The 27655-nt window shown below is 43.8% G+C and overlaps 2 protein-coding genes across 5 annotated transcripts; one reads left to right on the top strand and one right to left on the bottom strand.

Annotated features, from left to right (window-relative positions):
- Positions 1-7954: 7954 nt before the first annotated feature.
- LOC307231267 (aldo-keto reductase family 1 member B1) lies at positions 7955-14915 on the top strand (the record flags this gene model as incomplete). Its single annotated transcript, XM_080001896.1, has 10 exons — positions 7955-8038; positions 8355-8531; positions 9388-9504; positions 9785-9862; positions 9951-10067; positions 10906-11018; positions 12507-12594; positions 12775-12858; positions 13460-13542; positions 14858-14915. 10 exons carry the CDS (start codon positions 7955-7957, stop codon positions 14889-14891), a joined length of 975 nt encoding a protein of 324 aa, XP_079858022.1. The 3' UTR covers positions 14892-14915.
- A 76-nt stretch (positions 14916-14991) lies between these two features.
- Positions 14992-24555, bottom strand: klhl36 (kelch-like family member 36). 4 transcript variants are annotated; one of them, XM_080003067.1, is made up of 8 exons: positions 24280-24555; positions 23716-23913; positions 23064-23186; positions 19138-19359; positions 18668-18973; positions 17684-17941; positions 16744-16901; positions 14992-16144 (listed from the first exon to the last, which is right to left on the bottom strand). In XM_080003067.1, exons 1-8 carry the CDS (start codon positions 24337-24339, stop codon positions 15598-15600), a joined length of 1872 nt encoding a protein of 623 aa, XP_079859193.1. In that variant the 5' UTR covers positions 24340-24555; the 3' UTR covers positions 14992-15597. The 4 variants fall into 4 exon arrangements, with proteins under 4 accessions (XP_079859193.1, XP_079859195.1, XP_079859194.1 ...); XM_080003069.1 differs by having other exon boundaries at positions 17684-17911; XM_080003068.1 differs by having other exon boundaries at positions 23716-23910.
- Positions 24556-27655: the final 3100 nt, after the last annotated feature.

The following is a 27655-nucleotide window of genomic DNA, read 5'->3' as shown; positions in this document are numbered from 1 at the left end:
TCTCATTTCCTTTCCGCCCTCCACCTGTCTCCCCCTGTGCCCCCACCTTCACCTGTCTTTCCCCTACCTCCTTTTGGCCCCCACCTTCACCTGCTTTTCCCCTCTTTCCTTCTGGCCCTCCCCCACCTCCTCCTGTGCCCCCTCCTTCACCGGTTTTCCCCCCTCTTGACCCCCACCTACCCCCACCTTCGCCTGCTTTTCCCCTTTCTGACCCTCACCTGCCCCCTCCTGTGCTCCCTCCTTGTCCTGTCCACCCTTCTGCCCCTCACCTGTCTCGCCGCCTGCCTTCTTCCCTGGACATGCCCTGACCTGGTGTCCCTCCCCACCGCACCCAAAGCACTTGGTGGTGTCAGTGTTGACAAACACCACGTAGTCGAACTCATCCGCCCTGATTTTGAAAGTTACGTTCAGCTCCATCAGCGTTCATCAGGACGTGTCTCCTGTGCAACACCACATGCTTAAGCAGCGGCGACTTGCACCCCGACGGGACTTTTTTAACTGGCCACACCACCTTCCCGTGCCCTGCCAGTTCCCTAGTGAGGGTCTCATCGTTAATAAACGGCGGAACGTTCGCTAGGTTCACCCTCTTCGCCGGTGTGGAGAGAGGCAGGACGGGAACAAGCATTTCGTTCACGCCGCTCGCTACCACTGCGTTCACCTTGTCCACACTATCCAGGAAGATCACCACCGCGCTGTTCATCCGCGCTGCGGACACAACGCTGCTGTAGCCGACAGCCTTCCCCACTGCCAGGCTGCAGTCCTCCACCGAGACCGAGGAAGACACGGCTAACTTAATGCCGTGCTTCCTCTTTAGCTTGGTGAGGTCCGACATGGTTGCGGACCCGCACCACCACCACCCACCCGCTGTGCGCACACCCTACAACCAGTTGAAAACAAAAAACTAACACCGTCACCAACAAATAATTATAAACATACAATTGATAGAAAAGTTAGAGAGAAATCACTCACTCTACCAAACGCTCGCACGCTCCGCTCGCTCACGCCTCCCATCACTCAGAGAGAGAGAGAGAGAGAGCGAGAGAGAGCACCCATTGCTCGTTAGAGCAATCAATGAGCAAACAGGTAAAATACACACACACGGGGAGAGCCTCTGTCATGACATGTGTCTATCTGTTCCCGTCTTGTTACATCTTGCCAGTCTCCAATAAACTGGTTTGCAACATCATCACTATCAACTGTGTCTCTGTGTAAGAGGGCCCTGAAAATGCCACCATCATGGTCACCATCTTCAGGAAGAGACACTGTTTGTCTTCCCATGCCCAATCTGGAAGAGCTCAAGCTCCCCAGTTGGCCAAGGTGTGTGGGAGGTTTTTTTTTGACAGGAGATAGAAATTGAGAGCAGTTGTCTTACTGGTTATCTTGTGGTTGGTCAAACACCTCTTTTTACCACAACTGAAGTTTGATTTGAAATAACCTGGAAAAGAGCTGTGGTTTAAAATGTAGGTTTATATAAGTTTAATAATAATCAAGTGATCTGATTACAAACCAAAGACCTGTCTGAAGGTCAATCAAAATGCATATTTGAATTTAAACATTTTTGCGGTTAAACAGATGGGACGTGTGAAATTTCATTTACGACGTGGACTTAACAAGAATACATTTTGTCATGATTTTTAAAGAATGCAAATGAAAATGTGACAGAATAACGAACCTTGTCATCTCTTGCTGCACAGTTGCATTCCTCGGGGCAGGGTGCTCTGTCTCTGCCTTGTTGCACAAAGACACCAGGTTTCTGGCTGCTAACTCAACTATACCATGGCCCTAAATCAATTCAGGATGTAACATTAATGTAATTCCCTCGAAGCACGGGCAGACACAAGTGGTTTCCTTGCTACTAGTTTATTGGTTGACTAGTTTGAGAATTCCACGTGAAAACTTAACATACAGTTGAAAGAACATATAAACAACATGTTAGCGTAACATAAAATAATAGCATGCACAGCATGTGGATAAACATTTCACTAAATTAAAATACAGACAAACGAACACAATACCTCGTTGGCTGCAAGCTACAAGGAGGGAAATAGACTTTGAATCTTCATTGAAACCATTTCCTCTCCTGGCGATTCACATCTTATATTCAAGGCCTTCCTGACCAGTTAACTTCTCACCCACACATCCACCACGTTCGTGCTAACTGCTTCTGGGTGGAATAGAGTAACCGTCGCAAGTTAAATCAATACTCACTAACAACTTGATCTCATTGATCTATTGTGGGCATACAAATTATGACAAACGTAACCAATATAATTTCAACAGTTACAACAGTTACAATTTACAGTTCAGTTAAATTAGATGCAAATGTTGTCTTACAGAAGGTTTGTTGCCTTGGCAATTCGGATATTGCAAATTTCCTCCTAAAACATTGTCTTTTATTCTACCAGATGTTTTCATGTCCTGATAAAGGCTAGTTCCTTCAATCCAACCCTCATCTCGGTCACTTGCCTTCCATGTCAAAACATTTTGGGTCTTGCTCTTAAGTACTGCTGTTCATGCATTAAATGTTGTCAGATACTGTACTTTGCAGCAACTCCTGTAGGCGTTTTCCAGTCGTTCTTTCTGAGTTTTTTGCACTCCTTACTTTAGAGTTTTGTCCAGAGTTTTCACAGTTTTGCTCAGAGGTTTCAGAAAGTATTTGTCTTTTTTTAAGAGGAAAGTGGCTGACCTCTAAAGCAGTACGTTTTTCCCATTTCTTTGCTGCTTTTGGAATTTGGGCTTCTGTGAGACTGGAAGGGAACCCCAAAAAACATACACAATAAATACATGTTCCCTGTATTGCTTATGGTTTTTGTTAGCAGTAATTCTATTTCAGGAAGTTTGTATACATTGATATCTGTAGAATGTCTATCAATTCTGACAGTGATGATATTGGGTTTTTATTTTGTAGTGTAGTGTAAGTTGTCCTGAGAAGCTTATATATGTATGATGTTTAATACCCTGCGCTTTGTCCACTTGTCTTCTGGTAATACTTTAACTAGATTTTTTTCAAACTTATTAAAGTTAGTAGCAGGTTATAGTAGTAAAATAATACCTGTAAATTTGTAACTTTGTATGGTTAAGGGTTTGTATCTTAAATTAATTTCTCACGTGATCTGAGTCCTCTGTAAACTTGCGCATGCGCACATACATGCGCTGCATACATCTGTGCGTGGCGCCATCTTGGTAAAGCTGCGATTGTTGATCACAAACTTCTTCCACAATACTGAACCGCCGATCTGGATGAAACTCGAACGACACATAGCATATAACATAGCATACATAGCATATAAATTTTCTCTGTGTGTTCGTTAGATCCATGACATCCGTAAGGTCTGACGTCAGTTACATCTGCACGTGCCAGGGCCATCTCTTCCTACTGCCGAAATAATCTAGGGTTATACTTGCCCCAAGTGCGACGGTGCGTGACGCAAACGACAACACCAGGGGATGGTGCCATGGTGTGTGGGGACCTTGTGCCAGCAGACCTCACCCAGCAGTTATTATTACCCCCACACCTTGTGGGGGTATATTTGAGGTTTTGTTAACTTGGCGCGAGGAGCACTGAGGGGCGTTTCCTGGAAATGCATTGGAAGCGATGGGAGATCAGACCTTGGCCGTTTTATTTCTATTATGTTGGACAACACTGATCTCGAGCACAAGTCAGATGTGAAATTCAAATTCTACCAAAGTCAAAGTCATCTTTTTGATGCTGACTAAATTGTATACGCAAACAGCTCACCCAGATTTGATGATTTTATTGTAAATGTATTGCGTCGTTCTAAAGTTCAGTTTACAAATTAAAGGGAACATTTTTATCATTATTCATTAGCAGTTTGTTTTGCAACGAGGTAGAAAAATACATACACACATTGTGACTCTTGAACTTAACTGTCCAGTAAATTCCTCTGTCATGAAATGCTGAGCAGGACATAACTACAACCCCCTTCTCCTGACTCTGCATGGAACGGGCCCGCAGACCAGCTCCTTTTATCCTTTTCTGCTCCTTTGTCGTTTATTTTTTTATTTTTTTGAACCACCACCTCACAGACATCCCGTGGTTCAAGTTTCAGCCAAATTTTTCCACATACGGAGGAGTATGGAGTACAGATACAGAGTGAAAAACGGATGAAATTTGACCAAAAGTAGCTGAACATTCGTGTATCGCCAACAAGCCAACGTTCAAAAACTTCGGGTCAGTTGGTGGAGCGAGATGAATCTGTGGAGTAAGACGCTGTGTGACATCATCATCCAATTACTTATAAATGTGCAGGTTGTGGTTCTGAACGTCCGTTCGCGTCATGTGCGGCGTGTGGTGTAGAGTCAATCGCTCTGTAGTGGTTAGAGGTTACAAACTTCACGCGCGTGTGTCTGTGTCTGTGTACCGTCTTAAATGGTAGATGTCTTTGGAGATGTTCAATTGATATTTTGTCTCTTCGGTCTTTTTGTTATTGAAGACTTTTGAAGAGAATATTGTAGATAATCATGGAAAGACATCAACCCTTTTCCGGTTTCATGGAATCGTAACCCATCCGAAAACTTTGTGCCTGATGCTTTTCATGTACTAGGAAGGCATGGGAAAATTAGTACCCGTGAAATTGTAATTACTCACAGAAAGACATCAATGCTTTTTGGATTTTATGGAACCGTAACCCATTAGAAAATGTTATCCACAGAAAGGCATCGCCACTAAAAATACATCACTAGGTCATTGTTGCCCTACATGGCATCAAACAGTCAAGCTTCGGTAACTACATCCTTATTGCCCCACACAACACCAAATGTCACTTGTCCATCACTATTTCTACAGACAACACAGTGAGTTATAACAATGGGAAGGTTTGGTTTAGAGGCAAAGATAGATGGTCGTTTTAAAGAAATTTCATGTACATGCAGCTACATAGCAGACTTAAAATTAAAAGGGAGAAGGTGTTTAATAGTGACAAGTCCTTCCAGAACAAGTAAAATTCCAAATGAATGTTAATGTTAATACACATTATTTGTATTGCATTACAGGTAATTCGTGTATACAACTCTATTCTTGAATTCTATGTTGTTAGCACAAGAAGTGTAATAAAGTACAAATTGAAAGTAACATGCACTGTATATATTATGTTTGTGAAATAACATGTATTTATTGTGTTTGTTATATAAAATAATTACAAAATATGTGTTTATTCTTGTTCCAGATGCTGAAAAATTGCCGAAAGACTCAAACATCCAGCCTTAAAAGTCAATCACACTGACTTCACAAAGGCTGTGAAGAAATCTATGAAACATAAATTGAACAAAGGTGTGAAAATACATTCAAAAAATAAATATTTAAATTAGATATATGAAAAAAGTTAATGTAGATCAGAGGCCTTAAAATATAACTGTTGATTCCCCATACATGTGAGCATTACAGTGTTAAGAGACTAATTTCATCAGAGTGATTCACAGTTTAGAGACTCCGGGAACAAGCAGTGTGCGGCTATCAGTTTAACAAAGATTCTCAAGATTACTCAAAGATTCAGTTCATTCCAACAAGTGACGACAGAGTTTGTATGAGTCTTCCACTCTATGTACTTCAAAGAAAAACTGCATGTTGTCACACAGGGAAGTACGACATATATAGATAGACCTATAATAGACACATAATAGATAGACCTAAAATGCAGATTTTGTTGAAATGTGTCTAGCTGAATTTGTATCTAGATACCGAATATTGACCAAATTTGAAGTTCGACACACAACGTTATAAAACTTGAAAAAACATTAGGATTCGTAAAGGAAGGAACACGGACAGACTTTGCCGTTATCCGATGTGCACTATTTTCCCGCACAAAACATCCGGAGAATTACCATCAAAGTATATTACAACTGGTTTTTTTTTTGTTGTTTTTTTTCTATTTTTTGGAATTACTGAAGATTGCCATTTTAGGTAATAAACAATTATTACAAGTGTGATTTTTTTGGACAACTGTTTAATAAAATAATTATCTTATCTGTCTTGTCATCTTTCCTAAAAATTTCCCAATGCACTCTATTTTACTAAATAATAAAGTGTTTGACTTATATATGTTCAACTGGTCTAACATCTACAACTGAAGAATTGGAAATTATTGTAATTCCTGTCGATATAAAAAGATGTGTTTTACAGAACCTTGAGAACTGAACTTGTAATAGCTTTTATGTAAAAATGATTGACCTTTTGTTAATTATGACACAATACACAAGATAAAGCGACTATTATGGCCGGACAATTAACAATTTGTCCGTTATGGAACATCTGCAAAATGTAATACGTAATTAACACGACTAAAATATGTATTGCTGCTTTATTGTGTATTGCTGCCACATGTATTATTATTATTATTATTATTATTATTATTATTATTGTTGTTGTTGTTGTTGTTGTTGTTATTATTATTATCAATAATAATAATAATAACATTTTACAGAGGCTTTTAAGTATGGCGGTTGCCAGTGCTGCATTGGCTCATTTGTTCCTAGATCTTGCAGTGTGGACATAAAAGAAAGAGACGTTCCTCGAAAAGGTCTTAGAACTATGACAAAGTTCCTGCGGTGCGAAAAACGCCTTCTGTGACCAATTACAGTTTTCAGGGTTCTGTGAAACACAGCACGAGTTACAATTTTCCGAGTCTCCATTAAACGCAGCATCGGCTCCTGAACCAAGACTAGTTCCCTGTCTGCGCATACGTGACAGACAGACAGACAGACAAACGAATACATGGAGGGGTAGATGGATGGAAAAAGAGAGACAGGCAGGCAGACAGACAGACAGGCAGGCAGAAGATCGTGTAGCATTGCGGCACTGTCTCTGGTTACGAACAAGCGTAAATATATGGAACGCTACGCATAGCAACCACCATGCAGTGTACAACGCACAGGTCGCTGGATGCGAATGACGTCACAAAGTGCCCCGCTCTTCAAACTAATCAAGGTGCGCCAGTGTTCTTCAACTTCAGGTAAATTAGCAACAGTTTTTCAATCATTCCTGCACCAAATTTACATCGAAATTGATCAAACTTGAACCACAAGATATCTTAAATGTGAAAATTAAAAATGATTTACTATTATTATAATTATTAAAATAATAATAATAATAATAATAATAATAATAATAATAATAATAATAATAATAATAATAAATATGAATTGTCCCCCATCCTGATGAAAACGCCGATGGCACTTCCATAAGCGCATACATATGTGCATGCATAAACGTATGGTACACTTAAGGGTCCCAGTTTGGGGGTTTGAAAATGTGGTCAACCTACTTTAGCCCCATGAATGAATGAATGGAAAAAAATGCCTGTGTGTACAAGTGAACCCATGCAGTCATAACAAGTCATTACCATTTGTTGGTAAGTTGTTGGTACCATTTGAGGTTACAAATCCTAACCATCCTATATATACAGTACATAATCTCCTCATTTTCAGATCTGTACAGTACATGACAGCCTGCATGTGTGTGTGCGTGCGTGTGTGTGCGTGTGTGTGTGTTTGTTCATCCGCGCTACAACCACTATGACTAAAATCCTTTGCAACAACACACCCTTCCCTCTCTCTCATTGCATGGTGGCCCTGTGTGTACACATAAATACTTACCGTGGTGAAGTACCTCAAGGATTTTGTCAAATCATTAACCAGTGATAAGACAGATGAAAACAAGAGGGAGGGAGAGAGCGAGAGAGAGAGAGAGAGAGAGAGAGAGAGAGAGAGAGAGAGAGACAGAAAGACAGAGCAAAAACAGGAAAGGGAGGAAGGAAATTGCTAAATTGTAAGACAAGTGCAGCTTTGGGTTGTTGTGTTTTAAGGCCAGAGAGGAATAAAACCGTGACTGGGGTTGTGGGCTGTGACGTTGGGCACCGCGACGGGTTGCGGAAGCAGTGACTGTCAATACTGGAAGGTCTCCTGTTCGTCGCCACCCTCTTGATCAAACACGCGCCTCATGGAGGAGGACACGCGGGTTGCCAGGACCATAGAGCTGAGTGACGGCACACGCATGCCCTTACTGGGCCTGGGCACATGGAAGGTAGCCTAAACAAACATGACTTTATCGATCAGTGTCCTGCTGTTTTAAAATGCTCTTTGTTTCTTTCTCTCACTCTGTCTCTCGTGTCCTTAATCGCACTTATTTCTCTTCCTACCGTTCTTTGAATCTCTCTGCTTCCTGTTGATTTATTTTTACCGACTGTTGTTGTTTTTTTGTTGTTGTTTTTTTTTTTAAACTGGCCATCATTTTCCCACATGTACCTGCTCTACTACTGCTGCTGCTCCTGCTCTGCCCTCCCCTCTAAAGGATTTCTTCATTAGCCTAAGTGGGTTTTTTTCTCCTCATATTTTTCCAGTCCTCCCACTTGGCCCGCACTTCGATCCAGGGGGCAGTGGAAGCAGCGATTGCGGCAGGTTACCGCCACATTGACACGGCGTACAGCTACCGCAATGAGGCGGACATCGGTCGGGCGCTGCGCTCCAAGATGCAGCAGGGCGTCATCAGGCGGCAGGACATGTTCATTGTCAGCAAGGTTGGGAGGATGGCGGTCGAGGGCTCGCTGTGATCCTTTAAGCTACACTAGTTGGCATTTCTGTGACAATATGTTATCTTTTCATTGTTATAAGCTTCAGAATTGGCTCCAATTTGACATATCATGACACAATGAGACACTTTGGATTTTGCAGATTCTTGGGCAGCTTTCACACCTACATCGTTTCGGACCTTTTTCTTTAGTTTGGACCCTTTTGACAGATAGTGCCGGCCACCAGGGGGAATTACATTCACACGCCATCACAAAGCTCCTCCATTGACTCAGATGACTTCTGGCGAAGCCAACCCACGTCAATTGTGTATGAGGCACAATGTATGAGTCTGTGTACTGGATAGTACACCAGCACATTAAGCGTTATATGGTACAACCATTGGGAAGAGAGTTACTACGGTAGCAGACACCGTTTATAACCCCAAAAGGTTTTCTAAAAGCCTGAAAACCAAAAGGAAACATGACAAACAGCATTAAAAATTCTAGAAGGAGATTGACATCCCATCAGACCAACAGAAGAAGTTAATTTTGTTTTCTTCAACATTCATCAGTTGCATCTCATTGAGCAGGTGCATGCTCTGATACAAATTTTTAGCTGAAAAGAAAGTTGGGGAGATAAGCCTCTCACTCTTGAAATCATTGCAACACTCGGAAGTGACGGAGGTTTGTCTGCAGATCTTCAAGTGCTGTGAGAAAATAACTCAAGGTCATGCTTTATCCACATTCAGTTCAGTTAATTTCAGTTCAGTTCACATGAGATTCCAAGTTACTGCCATTGTGTGTGTGTACTTTGTGTATGAACCACTGTTGACTTTAACCGATCCACTCCCTGTCCTGTCCTCAGCTATGGTGTACCCACCATGCCCCAGAGGACATCCCTCTGTGCTTGGAAAAGTCCCTGAGTAACCTGCAACTGGATTACCTGGACTTGTATCTAGTGCATTTCCCTGTAGGCCTAAAGGTTAGGACCTATTAACAAGGCATCCAAATATAACACATGTAATGCAGTCCTATATTTTTACATTACTCACCTGGATGGACAATATCCTTTCATAATCTCTTATAAATTCCTTATACAGTATAGGCATATGGAAGCTACCATACATAAGACATTATAGTATAGAGTAACGTATGTGTCCAGATAATTTACATAAATAAATGAATAGCCATACACCTTGACGTCCAGATGTTCCCATGGTGTGTTATTTTGTGTTTTTCATTAAAAATGATAATCTCTTTAGAAAGTCGGCGATGAGCTTTTCCCAACAAAAGATGGAGAACTCTTGACCACTGACATTGACTATCTTGACGTGTGGAGGGTAAGACGTTCAGACTGATCTCAAATTATGGAGGGAAGTTAACTTGACTTGAACCCTGATGGTGTTCCCCGCTTGTGGTGTTGTGCAGGGGATGGAAGCTTTGCAGGCCTCGGGCAAGGTGAGGAGTATCGGGGTGTCCAACTTCAATGTCCTCCAGCTGGAAAGACTCCTGGCCCTGTCTAGGGTCCCTCCGGCGGTCAACCAGGTACAGTGTGGCTTTACCAGAGCTTTGAGAGCTCACCAGGTGTGCCATGAAATATTTTTCAAATTCCTCTTAAAAAAGAAAGAATGGAAATGATTGTTGCAAGATCAAAAGTGTGAGGATGCAGAAATGAATCTATCTAATCTGATCTAATGAATCATTAGTTCCAACCAGAAGGCCAGCTCTAGCACAACAAGGTTCGCTCTGAAAGTGAGTGACGACTCTCTCAGTAAAAGCTCATTGTTCATTTGACTCAGTTTGTGTAATGCATGGTAAGTGAGGGAAGACTTCCTGTGAGAGTTGAGAATGAAATTCTCACAAGAATCATTTCATTCTGTAAAAAACATTTATTTGGGTAGAATGCAGAATGCATTCTATATCAATTGTGCCAAATGTGTTTGGCCTTCTTCGTCTTGGACTTTAACTTAGTCCTCAGTAATTATTTTCAGTTTGTGAGTAGAAGATTAACTCGCTCACCCACTCTTTTGATGACTGACTCCCGACTGCCGTGTCACTTAAAAGATTTGTTTGCTGCGAACGAACCGTGCACGAGTCCTCAGTATGCCATAATAAGAAGACCTGGAATATATGTTTCTGATGTTTTTTTAATGGTAAAAACAATAGCGGCGTGCCTGGGATTATTTAATTGTAGAAAGTGTGCCGTAGAAGAAATAAAAGTTTGGGAAACACTCATCTAGCCTATGGTTATCGAGCCACAATTGGCCAGACACCTCCTGCTTTTCTCCCCATTAGTTATAAATGGAAATGACAAAGGCCCTCATTGGAATCACCTCACCTTTCGACTGCATCGTGTTGCGTTGCCTATCCTACGTCCATACAGGTGGAGCTGCATCCCTACCTGGCGCAGACAGAGCTGGTGGAATTTTGTAAATCCAAGAACATTGCTCTCACCGCCTGCAGCCCCTTCGGCTCCCCGGCCAGACCCCCGGAACTGTGAGTCTGCGTGAACTCCACTCTCGTATCTACTCATATGCTGCTTCACACCATTGAGGAGAACTTTATTTATTTAGAAGGACCAAGAAGTAAATAAAGTTAATAAATAATCTCAATATCAACCAGGAAGGGAGTTCCCAGAATCTCGGGAGGAGCTCATATGTTGCACTGCTCAAAAAAATAAAGGGAACCACTTAAACAACACATCTTAGATCTCGATGAATGAAATATTCCAGTTGAAAATCTTTATTCATTACATAGTGGAATGCGTTGAGATCAAAATAACATAATAGTGATCAATGGAAATCAAAATCATTAACCCATGGAGGTCTGGATTCAGAATCATACTCAAAATAAAAGTGGAAAAATCAGATCACAGGCTGATCCACCTTCTGTGGAAATTCCTCAAGACAATTCAAAATGAGGCTCAGTAGTGTGTGTGGCCTCCACGTGCCTGTATGCACTACCTACAACACCTGGGCATGCTCCTGATGAGACGACGGATGTTCTCCTGAGGGATCTCCTGCCAGACCTGGATCAGGGCATCACTCAACTCCTGGACAGTCTGTGGTGCAACGTGGCGTCGCTGGATGGAACGAGACATGATGTCCCAGAGGTGCGCGATTGGATTCAGGTCTGGGGAATGGGCAGGCCAGTCCATAGCATCAAGACCTTCGTCATGCAGGAACTGCTGACACACTCCAGCCACATGAGGCCGAGCATTATCATGCATCAGAAGGAACCCAGGGCCCACTGCACCAGCATATGGTCTGACAATGGGTCTGAGGATCTCATCCCGGTACTTAATGGCAGTCAGGGTACCCCTGGCTAGCACATGGAGGTCTGTGCGGCCCTCCAAGGACATGCCTCCCCAGACCATCATTGACCCACCACCAGACCGGTCATGCTGGTTGGATGTTGCAGGCAGCAGAACGTTCTCCGCGGCGTCCCCAGACACTGTCACATCTGTCATATGTGCTCAGTGTGAACCTGCTTTCATCTGTGAAGAGCACAGGGTGCCAATGGCGAATCTGACAATCCTGGTGTTCTCTGGCAAATGCCAATCGGGTTGCACGGTGTTGGGCTGTGAGCACAGGCCCCACTTGTGGACGTCGGGCCCTGCTCAAACTTCTGACAGTTTGAGCAGAAACATGCACACTAGTGGCCTGCTGGAGGTCATTTTTTAGGGCTCTGGCAGTGCTCCTCCTGTTCCTCCTTGCACGAAGGAGCAGATAGTGGTCCTACTGCTGGGTTGTTGTCCTCCAACGGCCCCCTCCACGTCTCCTGGTATCTCCTCCATGCTCTTGACACTGTGCTGGGAGACACAGCAAACCTTCTTGCCACAGCGCGCATTGTTGTGCCATCCTGGATGAGCTGCACTACCTGAGCAAATTCTGTGGGTTGAGACACCGCCTCACATTGTAATGATTGTGTTCCCGTAATTTTTTTGAGCAGTGTATAATATGCCTTGCCTGGCTATTTCTGCAGTCACAGAGGGGACACTGATCCAGAGAAACTGCTGGAAGAACCAGTCATTGGAAACATAGCCAGGAGGCAACGACGGAGCCCTGCACAGGTTAGTCAACTTAGAACGCCATTATATACTCTTCGTCAAGTTACTATCCTCATCCCTACTTCTTTTATTTTTTAGGTTTCTCTTTCGCACTCAAATAATTGCTGCCGCCAGCAGTAATCCTCAGTCATTAAGTCAGTATTGCTACAACTGTATATTAATGCATTCCCATTTTCTTCTCAGGTACTACTGAGATACCATGTGCAGCAGGGTGTATCAGTCATCCCCAAGAGTGACAAACCTCACCACATCCTCGAGAACACAAAGGTAGCATTCACCCCCAAACTACCCCTACCCATGTAGCAAAGTTGTGAGATACACTTACAGTACTAGCGTAGTGTCCAGTGTTGCCATACTACTATCGCTGACTAACTGCAGTATATGAAATTGTGTTTTTTACATTTTTGTTTGCCCTCTCATCATTTCGGACCCAAAGCATATTTCACCAGGTGTAGTATGCCACTGTGGTACATTTCACATACTATTTAATCCATACTGTGGTGACGGGGACTGAAAAATAGTATGGTAGTATGCAATTTCCTGCACAGTATCTGGCTTCCCCAGTATCTCAGAGCCAATTGATGACGGGTGCATGGGGAGAGCTAAAACATGGCATTCATCAATAAAAACATCTTACCCCTCTCATTAGTTGGCACTGTCCCCTCAAGAACCCAAAGTCCAACTTTGTGTCAAAGTGCATTTGGCGCCTTTGCTCCTGGTGGGCCTGGCTTATGATCTGCTGTTGCTCAGAGTTCACAAAACCTTGAGTTTGATAAAGCAATACCTAAATGCAATACCTCCTGTGAAACAAAACTACAAGGGAGAAGAAAGCCCTTTCCTCACCCTGTTTGTACCGTGGTGTGCACAGATCTTTGACTTCAGTCTGACCGATGACGAGGTTGCGGCACTGAGAGGACTAGACCGTGGATGGAAAGCCTGCGTCCTTGACCAGTAAGAAAAAAAGCTATTCACAGCAAAACATTGCCATTAGTTTGTCATTTATCATAGCAGTACTTGAAAAGGTGGACTGAACATTTTCAGTGTATTTGAAATGAGATACACAGGCCATGAAAGCCTTATAAACTACACTGATCAACCACAACATTAAAACCACCACTAATAACCACTAATATTGTGTAGCTCCCCCTCTGCTGCCAAAACAGCTCTGACCCATCGAGGCATGGACTGTACAAGACCTCTGAAGTGGTTCTGTGGTATCTCGCACCAAGATTTTAGCAGAAGATGCTTTAAGTCCTGTAAGTTGTGAGGTGGGGCCTCAATGGATTGGGTTTTTTGTTCCAGCACATCCCACAGTTGCTCAATTGGACCCTAACCCCGGCCACCCACATGATGTAAAAGAAAACATGATTCATCAGACCAGGCCACCTTCTTTTATTGCTCCATGGTTCAGTTCTGACGCTTACATGCCCATTGTAGGTGCTTTCAGCAATGGCCAGGGATCAGCATGGGCACTCTGCGGCTACACAGCCCTATACGCAGTTTACTCCAAACTCTGCGGCTACACAGCCCTATACGCAGTGTACTCCAAACTCCAACTGTGATGCACTGTGTGTTACAACACCTTATCATAGCAAGCATTATCCCTTTCAGAAATATATCCTACAGCGGTTCTTCTGTGGGATCGGACCAGGCGGGCTAGACTTTAATCCCCTTGCGCATCAACGAGCGGATGGGCACCCATGACTTTCACCGGTGGTCTGCATGCCAGGATTACCCCAAAAGACCCGCTGTTTTGAAGATGATCTGACTCAGTTGTTTAGCCATCACAATTTTGTCCTTGTCAAAGTTGCTCAGATCCTTACACTTGCCCCTTTTTCCTGCTGCCAACAAATCGACTTCAAGTACTGAGTGTTCACTTGCTGCCTGATATATCCCACCCCTTGACAGGTGCCATTGGAACGAGATGAGCAATGTTATTCACTTCACCTGTCGGTGGTTTTAATATTGTAGCTGATCTGTGTATATCTACCGTTCAAAATGGCAACCTTTAGAGCACTATTTAGTTACAGCAAATTTGTGTTTGTAGTATGTCAAAAAGCATAGTATGCTCAAAAAGTGTGCTAAAAGCACCAGGCTGACATACCACATTCAGGGAAATCCTGCACACTATGCTGTCTGTTAAATTAATTCAATTACAAGGGACTTTGTACATTTTTGATCCAAATGTGCAAAGTCCTGTGACATGACAATGACATGTCCGCCCTGTTGATATATTTTCTGATTCTGTTCCTGTTCTGCTCCACAGACTCAAGACACATCCTTACTATCCCTTTGAATGAGGAGGCTGAAAAAGCAAGAGAGAGAGAGACTCTGTAAAGGGCCCCTGTGACCATTTTAATGTTTATCAAAACTTTCAAAACTATGAAAACGATAAAGAATGTGAAAAATGTGAAAAATTTAAATAATGTTTTTTATGAATTACAACATAGATTTTACTCTGTTGGCTTGTGACTTCACATTAGAACCTTGTGCAGGAGACGCACTAATGCACTAAGAAAGCTTTTTATTTTTATATGTAAAACACACGTTAAAATACACAGATTCTAAATACTATGTTAAGCATTAGAGAACATGCTCTTTGTGGGAAGCAGCCGATGCCTCGGTGAACAAATCTGCAAGGGCCTTTGATGATGAATCTGTTGATGATTAACCCGGAATGCAGACATGAGGAATGATTTGTTTTTTGTTAGACCTTGCAGGGACGCCATTCTTCACCCCATTGAGCCTGTCGACTCTGGGACTAGAATGTGCTTAAACATCTAGATTCCAGCCTAATTCCACACTGTCCGCCTTAAAACTTTAGTAGAAACAGCTCCCTACTTAAACATCAACTCAAACACTTTTTAGCTGCTTATCACAGACAGCCTGATTATTACAGTGTGTACCCCAGGAGCCTGCGATCAATATTTAGAAACACGGATGTAAGGAGAAAGAACAGGTCCCCCAACACCCTTTTCTTCAGGTGGTTGAGGTCGGGGCCTTCTTCTACGCCTTCTTCTTCCTCCCCGGGGACTGAGGCGGGCGCGGCAAGGGCCTCACGGCGCAGACGCAGGCCGAGGCCCCTGCTATGTGCTTGGGCAGGTCGGGGCCCCTCCCCCACTGGTTCTTGGCCGGGTCGTATACCTGGGTCGCCTTGGAGAAGGCCATGGCTTCCCAGCTGTAGCCCCCCAGCACATAGATCCGGCCGGCCCACGCACCCACCCCGGCCTCGCTGCCGGGCAGCAGCAGCGGTGCCACCTGGGTCCACTGGCCACTGCGGGGATCCATGGCCTCCACGGCCAGGATGTCGAAGCGCTCGGCTGTGTCCTCACGGTCGTCACTGCCCCCAATGGCATAGATCCGGTGGCCCAGCGAGGCCATGCTGTGCCAGCCGCGGGCCTCTAACAGGGGCGGCCTCTCTGCCCAGGTCCCGCCCCCCATCCCCAGCTCGTAGCTCAACACGTCGCGGCGGTACGGGCCGATCTGGTAGTTGTGGCCACCGGAGATATAGACCGTGCCGTGGTGGAGCGCCCCCGCATGGCCGTAGGTGCATCTGCAGGAACAGGGACTTAATTAAAAGAGATTCCCATCCGGATCCCAAAGGACGAGACAGTAGACACTTGAAATTCATACCCTTTGCTTTATATCTTTTATATTCTGAGATTAGAAACACAAATCAGAGCTAGAGCTGATGTGTGATTGTCTCAGCAGGGGTTGTAAAGCTTTTTTATGTCCCATAATTGGATCGTGACAAATCCCCCCACCCCCCAAACTTGTATTATTATTTTCAAGCCAGCAACACAAATTTTATGCATTACAATTCACATTTAAGCCGATAAGCAACAAATTGAGTTCTATAACATTCGTTCTGACTGTACTTCCCAAACTGACCTAATTTTCCACATTGCATAGTAACTGCTTCATGTGAATTTAAGTATCGCATCGGCTATTTCAAACATATTTGACCATTCTTTTGTAGAAATATATCAATCAAATATGAATTAATCAGTCTTCAGTCAAATATCCCCCAACCCTGTGTGCTTAACAACCCTCCCCTGGGGTCGTGACCTCAATGTTGAGAATGTCTTGTATAGTGTTCTTGTATAGTAGTTTTATTCAAGGGTGTGTACAACTTGCACTTTGGGCTCCTACCTGGGCAGCCCCTCCACATAGGACCAGTGGTCCTCAACAGGGGAGTAGACCTCCACGGAGGACAGGGCGCCCGCGTCGTTCCTCCCGCCCACGGCGATTAGGCGCTCTCCCACTGCCCCCAGAAAGAAGTCCACGCGCCGCTGGGCCATCGGAGCACACTGCCAAATGCATCATGGGAAGGACGGGGGATCAAAAGGAAAATAATTGAAATACTAAATGTGGTGATTTTCTGACAATTTTATCATCCCAATCCCACTCTCGAATGAATACTGAAATCTCATTGTTAGAATATTCTATGCTTAGAAAATTGTATGCTTGTCCTGTCTAGATAACTAGATATCTAGGATATGATTTAAAGGGCAACTTGAGGCTTGCAATGTGTGGAGAAATGATGTAACTATTACATGTAAGAATTATTTTCATTGATTTTTTTTAACTTAGAATTACGGACTCATTTTGTAATGCAAAGGGGTCACGTCCACCTAAAAATCAGACATTACCTGCAAACTTGAACGTGAGGCAACAGGCATGATACAGGAAAGAGATAGTGTTACAGTGCACGGCAAGTAGAAGAGATGGAGAGACGCTTAGACTGTGTTTTTATTTTATATTTAGATTTATTTTCATTATTTTCCTACTTGTATAAAACGAAAAACGTGACTAAGAGAGGTTTGAAATGAAATTAATACAAAAGAATAGCAGGTAGTTGGTCTTTAAGGTTTAATTTGTAAATAAATAAATAAACAAACTCACTTTTTCTAAACCAAAACTAAACTCAAAATACAATCAGATCTTTCAAAACTAAGTGAAATACTGTGGTGGCAGAGAGGTGCTACAGCAGCAAAAATCAATAGAACATTGCAAGTCAAGTTAAAAATAAAGATTTAAATTAAATAAAAAATATGGACATATAACTCTCCGAGAATAGTTCCTGCTCTACCATCGTCCAGTCGTTGTGCCGGGGGTCATATCGGTGCAGCAGGTTGCAGGCGGCGTCGCCCCCATTGTCCCTGGAGGAGCTGCCACCGGCCACGTAGACGAAGCCCCCAAGGACAGCCAGGCAGTGGTGGCTTCGCTGGGCGGGCAGGCGCGTCTCTACCTCCCAGCTCCCCACCTCGCCATCCAGCCAGAACACGCTGGACGTCAGCTCCTCGCCGCGCTCCGAAACCTTTGGAGCGCGGCGAGTCAAAATTGGCAACTGTTGAGAAACGCAACGTCCACAATTTCCTTGCTCCTTGGGGGACAAGGCTGCAAAGTCACAAAATATCATTAAGCGTGGTTGACATTCAAATGATTAAAGTGGCAACCCATCAGGTCGTCTGTGTCGGACGGATTACATAACGAGTTCCAGAATTCCATTCAAAACTGTGACTTTTTTGTCAACAACTGGGTATACCCTGGTCTTCGCTCTCACGTCAGGTGGTGGGGATATTTTTTCCACGGAGGGTGCTGTTCTGTATGTGAATGTGCATCCATTTCGACAGTTAACTGACCACAACGAGCTACACTGCTTTGTCAAATTAACTGAAGCTGCCTTTCACTCACGATGCATTCTTGAAGGCGGAGCCTGCCACCAATATTGGAAACAGCAGGAGCACATCAAAAACGAAAATACATTGAATGGCTGTTTGTTAAAAGGTACCAGCTAAATAAATATGGGATAAATTGAAATATAGTATTTTTAAACAAAATAATCGTACAGTTTACCACGTTAATGAGGCTTTTCAACGTTGCAAATATGACTTTAAACCAGAAAAAGCAACTAGTAACTAATGAAAAGAAAACGCCACTTTTTTCTTTTTTTTTTCTTTTTTATAAATCAGATGACACAGCCGCCAATACGGCTGTGAAACCAAGTTTTACAGGTTTAAAAAAAATGTGCTACTGTAATGGGAACCCGTATCGTGTCTCGTACGTTTGTTACCTCTCCTCCAACCAGCAGCAGGCGTTTGGTCGCTCCCCTCGGAGCGGTGCGCTCTGTCTGCAGGAGGGGCTGGGCATTGGGGCTGGCGTGGTAGGCCAGGGCCTCCTCTACCAGTGCCTCGCAGGCAGCCTCCCGGGGCAGCAGGGCCCTCACGGAGGCCAGGACGCAGCCTGCCAGGTCTCCCGTTGCCATCAGTGGGAAGCGGACACGGTGGAGGAGGTCCGCCGAGTGGGCTGTCCGGCCTGGAGACTGGCTCAGCCACTGGAGCGCAGCTTGGAACAGGGCCAACTCGCTCTCATGCTGCACCTGTTTTTTTGGGACATGGGGGTTACAGAGAATGACATTGTTTTTGCGAGTCAAGATGTATGGACCATTGACATCCGATCAGACTTTGGGATGTAATAAGATTTCTAGGGCGAATCTTGGTGTAGGCCCTATGTAGTTGGTCAGGTCACAAACCAACGCAGTACCTGGTCGCTTGAGAGGTAGGAGGCGAGCTTCTGTGGCAGCACGTTCTGCAGGAAGTCGGGGGTGATGGAGAGCGTGGCAAAGTGCTGTAGGACAAATTTGTCAACGGAGCGGTCCAGCCGCTCCAGGCTGTAGAGCAGAGCCAGCTTCTGCAGGTACAGGTAGTTGTCGTCGCTCACCTCCCTCTCCAGGAACTGGCAGCAGAAGTCTACCACCTGCCACACCTTGACAAGAGGGATTTTGATAAGTTAAGGCAGCCAAAGAGGCTAGTAAGTAATCAAAAGAACCAGTATCTTTCAGTGTAGATTTCAGAAACAATACTTAGAAACAATACTTTATTTTTGAGTACATTTTAAAAGCAGGTAGTGTATTTCATACAAAGTTACATTTAGTCCACATTTCAAATACGGGTCTTTGAGGTTTGAATGTTTACCAATAACAACTGATCCTGAGCCACAATACTGCAACTTGTACTGTGGACTAACTTAGGGTGACCACATTTTCAAACCCCCAAACCAAACCAACACCTAACCCTTAAATGTACCGCACAGGAATTAATTAAGTGCTATTTTATCTTATCTTATCCTTGCTGTTGTCAGGAACACAAACATTTCATTGATAGAATCGTTTAATTGAGTAATACAAGCTCCATTAGAATGAGGCCATATCTTTTTGTGTTGTTGAAGTAGCGTATTTTAAAGTTTCACATTAATAGGAAATAAAATAAGCTTGAATTTACAGAAAGTAACCAGTGCCCAAGTAACAATTTCACCTGATAGGTTCTTACTGCCATTCAAATTGTGAATTTGAGAAGTACTTGGGTCAAAATCATTTTAAAGTATCAGCGCTTTAACTCGAGTATTTTAGAACGTTTAGATCCTTTTGACTCTGTTTACCTCCCCTGTAGGAATTTGCTAGGGAAATTGTTTTGTTTGTTTTAATGTGTGCATGTAATATCATGGCTACAAATCAAGTGAACTTCAGGTGCAAATCAAGTGAATAACATTTTTAATACAAAAGCAGTTACTGGGTATGATGATGTATATCGATTTTGCACAAATGTCCCTGTGATTACCATGACAAAATAAATAATAAAACAAAACTTCCATAACACCAAGCCTTGATCACCACATTCCATATGGAGAGCAGATTCCTCATACATGCCCCCCTTTCAAGGTTCCTTCCTTTCCCCTATAACCTCAAGGCCTAGGATTAGAAGAGGCTGTCATTTGAATGTAGACATTTGAAGCCATTATGAAACTGTACAACACCAAAACCAACACACACACACACACACACACACACACACACACACACACACACACACACACACACACACACACACACACACACACACACACACACACACACACACACACACACACACACACACACACACACACCTCAACACTAGGGAACTTTAAAGACAATTTCAGTATGTTATATCTCGCAAATATTTGTGAAGCGGGTTGGATCTAGATATATCAAAACAATTTAGTTGAAAAGCAGTCTTAATGTACCTGATTCTATGGAATTCTACTGATTTCTGCCCCAATTAGGTTTTGTATACAGTACAGTATACATTCTCTAAAAGATACAGTGGTGCCATCTTTTGGCCAGCTAGTGTAATAGTAGTGTCTGTGATGGATTAGTGATCAAACAGATTAAAGGAGAAAAGGCGGAGATATAATTTAACTTTTGTTCATGTTTGGCAGAAGCTTAAATGTGGTCCCTCCATTAATACTTTTCCTGTCACAAATGCAGTAAAATTTGAAGGACAGTAGATTCAATTAAATCATGTTTTCAAAGCAATATGAGCCAACTAAAAGAGTTCCAAAGAAGCCAAATAGTCAGCAGAATCTGAGGTGCATCGGAAGAACTGCTAAATGAAAAGAACAGTCTCAAAAATCATGACAGCATATGAGAAACTGCATCAGGACAACAGGGGTAGACAGAGACTTAACAGGGTAATGGGTAAATGCCCGAAAAGTACAGCCTTCAAAAAATGACCTCAGAACTGAATCAGCATCTCTGTGACACAGTCTGAACAAAAACTACACCTTGTGAGCTCCATAAAGCTGGAATTGCCATTCAAAAACAGCTTGTATCAAACCTCAATGTGCCAAGACCCCCGAGCAATGGAAGTTGGCAACATGGCCTCATAAAGTCGTCTTTCACCGGACATCTGGAAGGGTTTAGCTTTGGAGAAATCCGAAAGACGCCTTCAATCCACAACGTCTGTGGCCAGTATTGGTATGTACAGTCATCTTACTGGAATCATTGGGTCCAAGTACCTACACTACTCACAAAAAGTTGTGGATATTCGGCTTTCGGGTTATAAAATGCACTATAACCTTTACAGGTTAACTTAATTTGACCTTCTCTAAACTTTTGAATGCAAATGACCAACTGTTCAATGTTTCAGTAATTTTTGCACAACTTGCTGTTCTCTAACAAGGAGCTGAATGGCAAAATTCACAACAGGTGTTTGATCCATGAATTGACCAATACATTTCCTGGTTCAATTAGAATTGGTATTTAAACAGTCCTCTTCATCATGTTGTTCACATTTTGACATCATGAGACCAAGACAACACCTAACAACTGATCAACAGTACCTCACCATTGCGAGGCTTCAAACAGGATGTTCTCAGAGGGAAGTGGCCACTGAGCTTAGAGTGTCACAGAGTGTTATCAGCAGGTTCCAACAGAGATACAGAGACTGGAAGAGTCACAGAAAGACATAGAAGTGGACGTCCTTTGGCCACATCCCACACTGATGAGCGCTTCATTGTGAACAGTGCCCTGCGGAACCGGATGATGAATGCCACTCAACTCCAGGCACATTTAAGGGAGGTGAGAGGCACCCAAGTGTCACGTCAGACCATTCGAAACCATTGACATCAGTGTGGTCTGTGTGCAAGACGACCTGCAAGGATACCTGACCACACCACCAGGCACAGGCATCATCGTTTCACGGGCCAGGGAGCATTTACGCTGGACGAGGGACCAGTGGCCTCAGTGCTGTTCTCTGATGAAAGTCGATTCACGTTGAGCAGAAATGATGGCCGCCAACGATGTTGGAGACGTCAAGGAGAGCGCTATGCATCAGCCACTGTTGTCACCAGACGAGCCTTTGGTGGTGGTGGTGTTACAGTGTGGGCAGGTGTGTCTAGTCAATACAGAACTGCCCTACACTTTGTGAATGGTACAGTACAAGCCCATACTACCTGAATAACATCATTCATCCAGTCATTGTGCCCCTGCATGAACAACACAGGCCTCATTTCATCTTCATGGACGACAATGCTCCAGCTCATGGAGGTCGCATCATTAGGGAACGGCTGCTGGAGGCTGGGGCACCTCAAATGGAGTGGCCTGCACTTTCTCCAGACCTGAATCCCATAGAAAACCTATGGGATCAGCTGAGTCGCCGTGTAGAGGCTCGTAACTCTGTACCCCAGAACCTCAATGACCTGAGGGCCGCCCTTCAAGAGGAGCGGGGTGCCAGGCCTCAGCAGACAATAAGTCACTTGTGAACAGCATGAGACGTCGTTGTCAAGCTGTAATTGATGCTCAAGGGCACATGACAAGTTATTGAGACATTTTTGTTGTGGTAAACCCGCCGCTGTTGTTGGCTTTTGTTTCAATCAATTGTTTGAGATGAGGAAATCACCATTGCATGCTTCTACTTAAATGCCCTACTTTCATGATATAATATCACTGTAGTGTGAACTTTTTACATTTTCCATAAATTTCACCCAAAAGCCAAATATCCCTAACTTTTTGTGAGTTGTGTATGTTAGGTCCTTGATATCAATGTATTTCTAGGTGTTATTTTGTCCACCCCCTGCATATGGTGGGTAAAATAATTTCTCCCCCTAAAGGCACCATCAAGGAGCTAAGCACACAGAGGAGGTTTGTTTACCTGAAGCAGGTGAGCAGTCTCCAGCACAAACTCAATGTTTCCGTCGTCCAGTGGCAGCTCGCCGCTGTACAGGAAGTCCACTACAGCTTTGAGACCAGTGTAGGACGCCCCCAACAGCTCCACCTAGATAGATAAGAAAATCAAGATCATAGATAGACGCTTTACACCACTCCAGCCGATGCTTGGCATTGCGTGTGGTGATCTTAGGCTTGTATGCAGCTGCTTAGCCATAAAAACCCAGTTCACAAAACTCATTACGAACAGTTGTTTTGCTAACATTGCTTCCAGAGGCAGTTTGGAACTCGGTAAGCACATGTGAGCATGTGTGGTTGCGCTGTTGCTGCTCCTAGCTGTTTCCACAATAACCTAACTTATGGTTCAATGGGGCAGGAATTTTATTTGTTGGAAAGGTGGCATCTTATGACAGTGCCATGTTGAAAGTCACTGAGCTTTTAAGTATGACCCATTCTATTGTAATGTTAGCCTCAGGAGATTCCATGGCTATGTATATGTTTTACAGTATGCACCTGTTAGTAATGGGTGTGGCTGAAATAACCAAACCAATTAATTAGAAGGGACATACTTTTGGCTATGAAGTGCACACACACACACACACGCACACGCACACACACACACACACACACACACACACCTCAGCCTGCCGCTCCTCTCTCATGCCCAGGGTGAACATGGCGTGGAAGTAGGGGCTGGAGACAGCCAGGAGGGCGCGGTGGGCGGTCACACGCCGTCTGTCGGCCACCAGCACCACATCACACAGCTGGCCCTGCTGTCGCTGCTGGTTCAGGCCCTGCAGCAGCACCGTGGCCTGCTCCGGCCAGCCAAACACCTGCTGGCCAAAACATACAGGAGAGTTTACGGAGGCTTGAGCTAAATTCAAAATGATTTCCAAGCGATCTACAATTTGCTTTGAGAGAGGGAATAGTGCCGAAGGTCAAGACAAAACCACTTGGTCCCCGTCAGTAGTTCAGTGTTGGAACGCTCAGGCTTGATAAGAACTATATGGCCAATATTATTTTATCAGTGTTGATACTACTAATAGAGGATGACTAATGACTTGGACACTTTGAGACTGGTTAGGGTCATGTGTTGAAAATTAACATTTTTTCCAGTTACACTCCCAAACACGGTGTGAGCGTATTGTGAGTAATTGTGTACCCAGCAAAAGACCAAACCATTGTAAACAGCCAGTACAAACCTTGGAGGATTCACTGATTTGCAGCGGCCGTGACACATAGATCTCCTTTGTGTTGTCCATTGCGTCCTCTCAAGCTGGCATTAGGAGGGCGGGTTTAATTAACTGACCTAAGATGGCATCTTGACAAACTGTGAAAGACACCAGACAGACAAACAGACAAGCGCTTGCCATAAAACCAGGCGGCAGACTTTTCTTTTTACTGCTGTCACCCGTACAAGAGACGTTATCTCTCTGTAGCGACCGCCGCATCAACTCTTCCTAACAAAGTGTCCTTGTCCGCGCATCACCAGGGGCCGCTTCTGCCGTTGTAACGAGACTGGTCGTCGCTCGACCATGTATCCCGGAAGTCGAAGCTGAGAAATCAACCAATCGCAATCCGCTTGGGGTGTTGTTCAAGAGTGGCGATGTTACAAAGGGTTGTAGAAGCCAGCTTTCATTTTCCGTCTTAATACTAATATGAAGATGATATTATCAATCAATGTGTATAACGATATATATATATATATATGCTAAGTATGACAAATACCACACCTACTTCAAAAGAGTGCACAGAATCAATTGTTATTGAATTTGATGGTTTTGACAGTATAATATTGTCTTCCAAACTTAAACAAACGGGGAACAAACCTACACCTGCTGTACAAAAATAGATAAAAAATTACTATTATAATAAAAAAAAAAGAAAAGAAAGGAGCAGTTGGCACAAGAAAACAAAGAAATTCCACACAGGGCTCAGTTAGTCTTCTGATATGCTTTGTAACAAAGAAAACGTTCAATGTATTCGTGCGGGGGAAGAGTAGTATGGTGGTAAACACTGACCTTTGGCCTTTGCCTGCATCTAACTATCCATTTTCATCTGCTGATAAAAACCTACCCTATATATATATGTGTGTGTGTGTGTGTGTGTGTGTGTGTGTGTGTGTGTGTGCCATCTTGTGCCGCCGAGGCATAGACTCCACAAGACCCATGATGCTCGATGGGATTGAGATCTGGTTTCCAGGGTTTCCCAGTAGAACATTCCCCAGAGCATCAAACTGCCTCCGCTGGCTTGCCTTCTTCCCATAGTGCATCATAGTGCCTGATGTCTTCCCCAGTTACTTCCCAACACGCACCCGGCCATCAACATGATGTAAAAGAAAACGTGATTCATCAGATCAGGGAACCTTCTTCCATTGCTCCATGGTCCAGTTCCGACACCCACATGCCCATTGTAGGCACTTTCAGCAATGGACAGGGGTCAGCATGGGCACTCTGACCGGTCTGGGGATACACAGCCACATACACAGCAAGCTGTAATGCACTGTGTGTTCTTCAGCCATTTGTGCTACAGTCCCCACGTGCATAAATGAGCCTTGGGCGCCCATGACCCTGTTGTCGGTTCTCCGGTTGTCCATAGCGGGTACTAACACAGGTACTAACCACTGCATACCGGGAACACCCCACAAGACCTGTCATTTTGGAGATGCTCTGAGCCTGTCACCAAGCAATCACAATTTGGTCGATCGCCCATTTTTTCTGCTTCCAACACATTAACTTCAAGAGCTGACTGTTCACTTGCTGCCTATATCCCACTCCTTAACAGATGCAACTGGAACAAGATGAGCAATGTTATTCACTTCACCTGGCGGTGGTTTTAATATTTATATATATATACACTGTATGTATAATTTATATATTTTTATTTTATTATCTTATCCAATTTTCTTTATACTTCCACTCTCGGGGGACTCCCGTCGTCGCGCTTGGATGTCCGGAAATGGTGATTCTCCCGCTCTTGGAGAAGTAATGGTGATTAGCTGTTAATAGACCAAAATATGGTAAGATTGTTCTCCAAAGAGGATTGGTGGCAGTTCTGTGTAACAAAAATCTGTGCTCTTGTCGTCCCACTGATCTTTCACAGGACAGAGTTATTGCCAGCGGTTCTTGATGATTAAAGATTTAATAACAGTGCCATTACAGGTTGGGAAGTTGAACTCTACCTGCAGACTAACTCTGTCCTAGATGCAATGGCATACAAATACTATGGGCTGTATGCCAAGCATGCAGCATTTGAAATGAGGTTTGAAATAAATGGTAGTGTTGTGACAGCCCAGAAGGAACCGGAACGAGCAGAAGGAAGGAGCGGGAACGGATGTACTCCACCTTCTTGACAGTCATCGGCTGAGAGGGAAGGAGGTAGGAACGGGGAGGAGAAGTTCACTAGAGTGAGAGGCAGATGACTGGATTTCCGTAATATAATAGCAATCTTTGCTGTAGACACTACAGAAGTCAAATTGGAGAAGAGGAGGTGGGAGGCAGAGATGTTGTCAGGGCTCTTTGATTTCTTCCGTTTGTTCGCTGTGAACGAATCGTTTGCGACGACACAAGTGACAAACATCAGGTTCCATTGCAGGTTCTAGCTTGAGGCTCACTCTGCCTGTGCCTACTGGGAATTGCACAAGACCCTTCATCTTGCTGATGGTGGGCCGAGAAGACAGCACCACACAACACATTTATGGGCTGTGCACGACCAAGCTACACGAGTCACCCAGCCACTATTACCAATATTGATTGCACTGGGCAATTTCCAGTGACAAACCATGGAACTAGGGTTGAACAAATAAATTCCACCAATTAAAACAATGAGAACAGAGAAAGGACATGACACACACAACCCCAGCTCCACTGAAGAGATGTGCATTCAGTGGAAGAGAACAGAACCTGTTGAGTCAGTCAAACTCCAGTTCAACAGAGACAAGGTACACTGAGTCTTGCAACATATAATGATCCTCCGACCTCCTCCTTCTTCCCCCCTTCTCAGATCACAGCACACTACGACAACCTCACATCACAGGTAGGACAGAGTGGGTGAGAGTGCTTTTGGAATACACTAGATTGGTCTGAATTTCAATTCAAATATGTAGAAATGCTGCTGCTGGAAAGATTTTAAATACAAATTAAGGAGAAATTACATTTCTGTGAGTTAATAGCAAATCTGTCTGTGTGTCTGCATTTTCGTAGAACAATGGGAGACAATATCACAACTTCAGCGGTTCAAACGTTAGTGGTGGAAACAACATTCAAGTTTCAGGTCAGTTCTTTGTCCGCGTCAAGGCTTTGGAGATTAAAAATGGACATTTCACGTGTTTTCCTCTTCCGTCTTTATTTTAACAGGGCTCTCAAACCAGTGAGTACATTTGACGTACAGACATTCTCCTCAGACTGGACGCAGTGTTGGATGTAAACATTGACATGCTAACGTACAGGACTGTCCATATGTTGAACTGTTGATGACTCATGACATAACTTTATGAATGAGTGTTCTTTATAATATCACAATCACTGAGTAGATTTCTCTCTCTCTCACTCTATTTTCCCCCTCAATTTTTCTAGACAA

The sequence above is a fragment of the Zeus faber genome, assembly GCF_960531495.2.
Source record: "Zeus faber genome assembly, chromosome: 6".
Lineage (NCBI taxonomy): Eukaryota > Metazoa > Chordata > Actinopteri > Zeiformes > Zeidae > Zeus > Zeus faber.
Note: the sequence above shows the minus strand (reverse complement) of the source record. Positions and strands in the feature narration are given on the sequence as shown.

What these genes read in the sequence shown, in the direction of transcription:
- klhl36 (XM_080003067.1), bottom strand. Translation starts at nt 24,339, where the DNA reads ATGGACAACACAAAGGAGATCTATGTGTCACGGCCGCTGCAAATCAGT. An exon ending in CCTACCTCTCAAGCGACCAG is followed by an intron (nt 18,974 to 19,137) that starts GTACTGCGTTGG and finishes CCAAAAAAACAG; the next exon opens with GTGCAGCATGAGAGCGAGTT. An exon ending in TGCTGCTGGTTGGAGGAGAG is followed by an intron (nt 17,942 to 18,667) that starts GTAACAAACGTA and finishes GTTTCTCAACAG; the next exon opens with TTGCCAATTTTGACTCGCCG.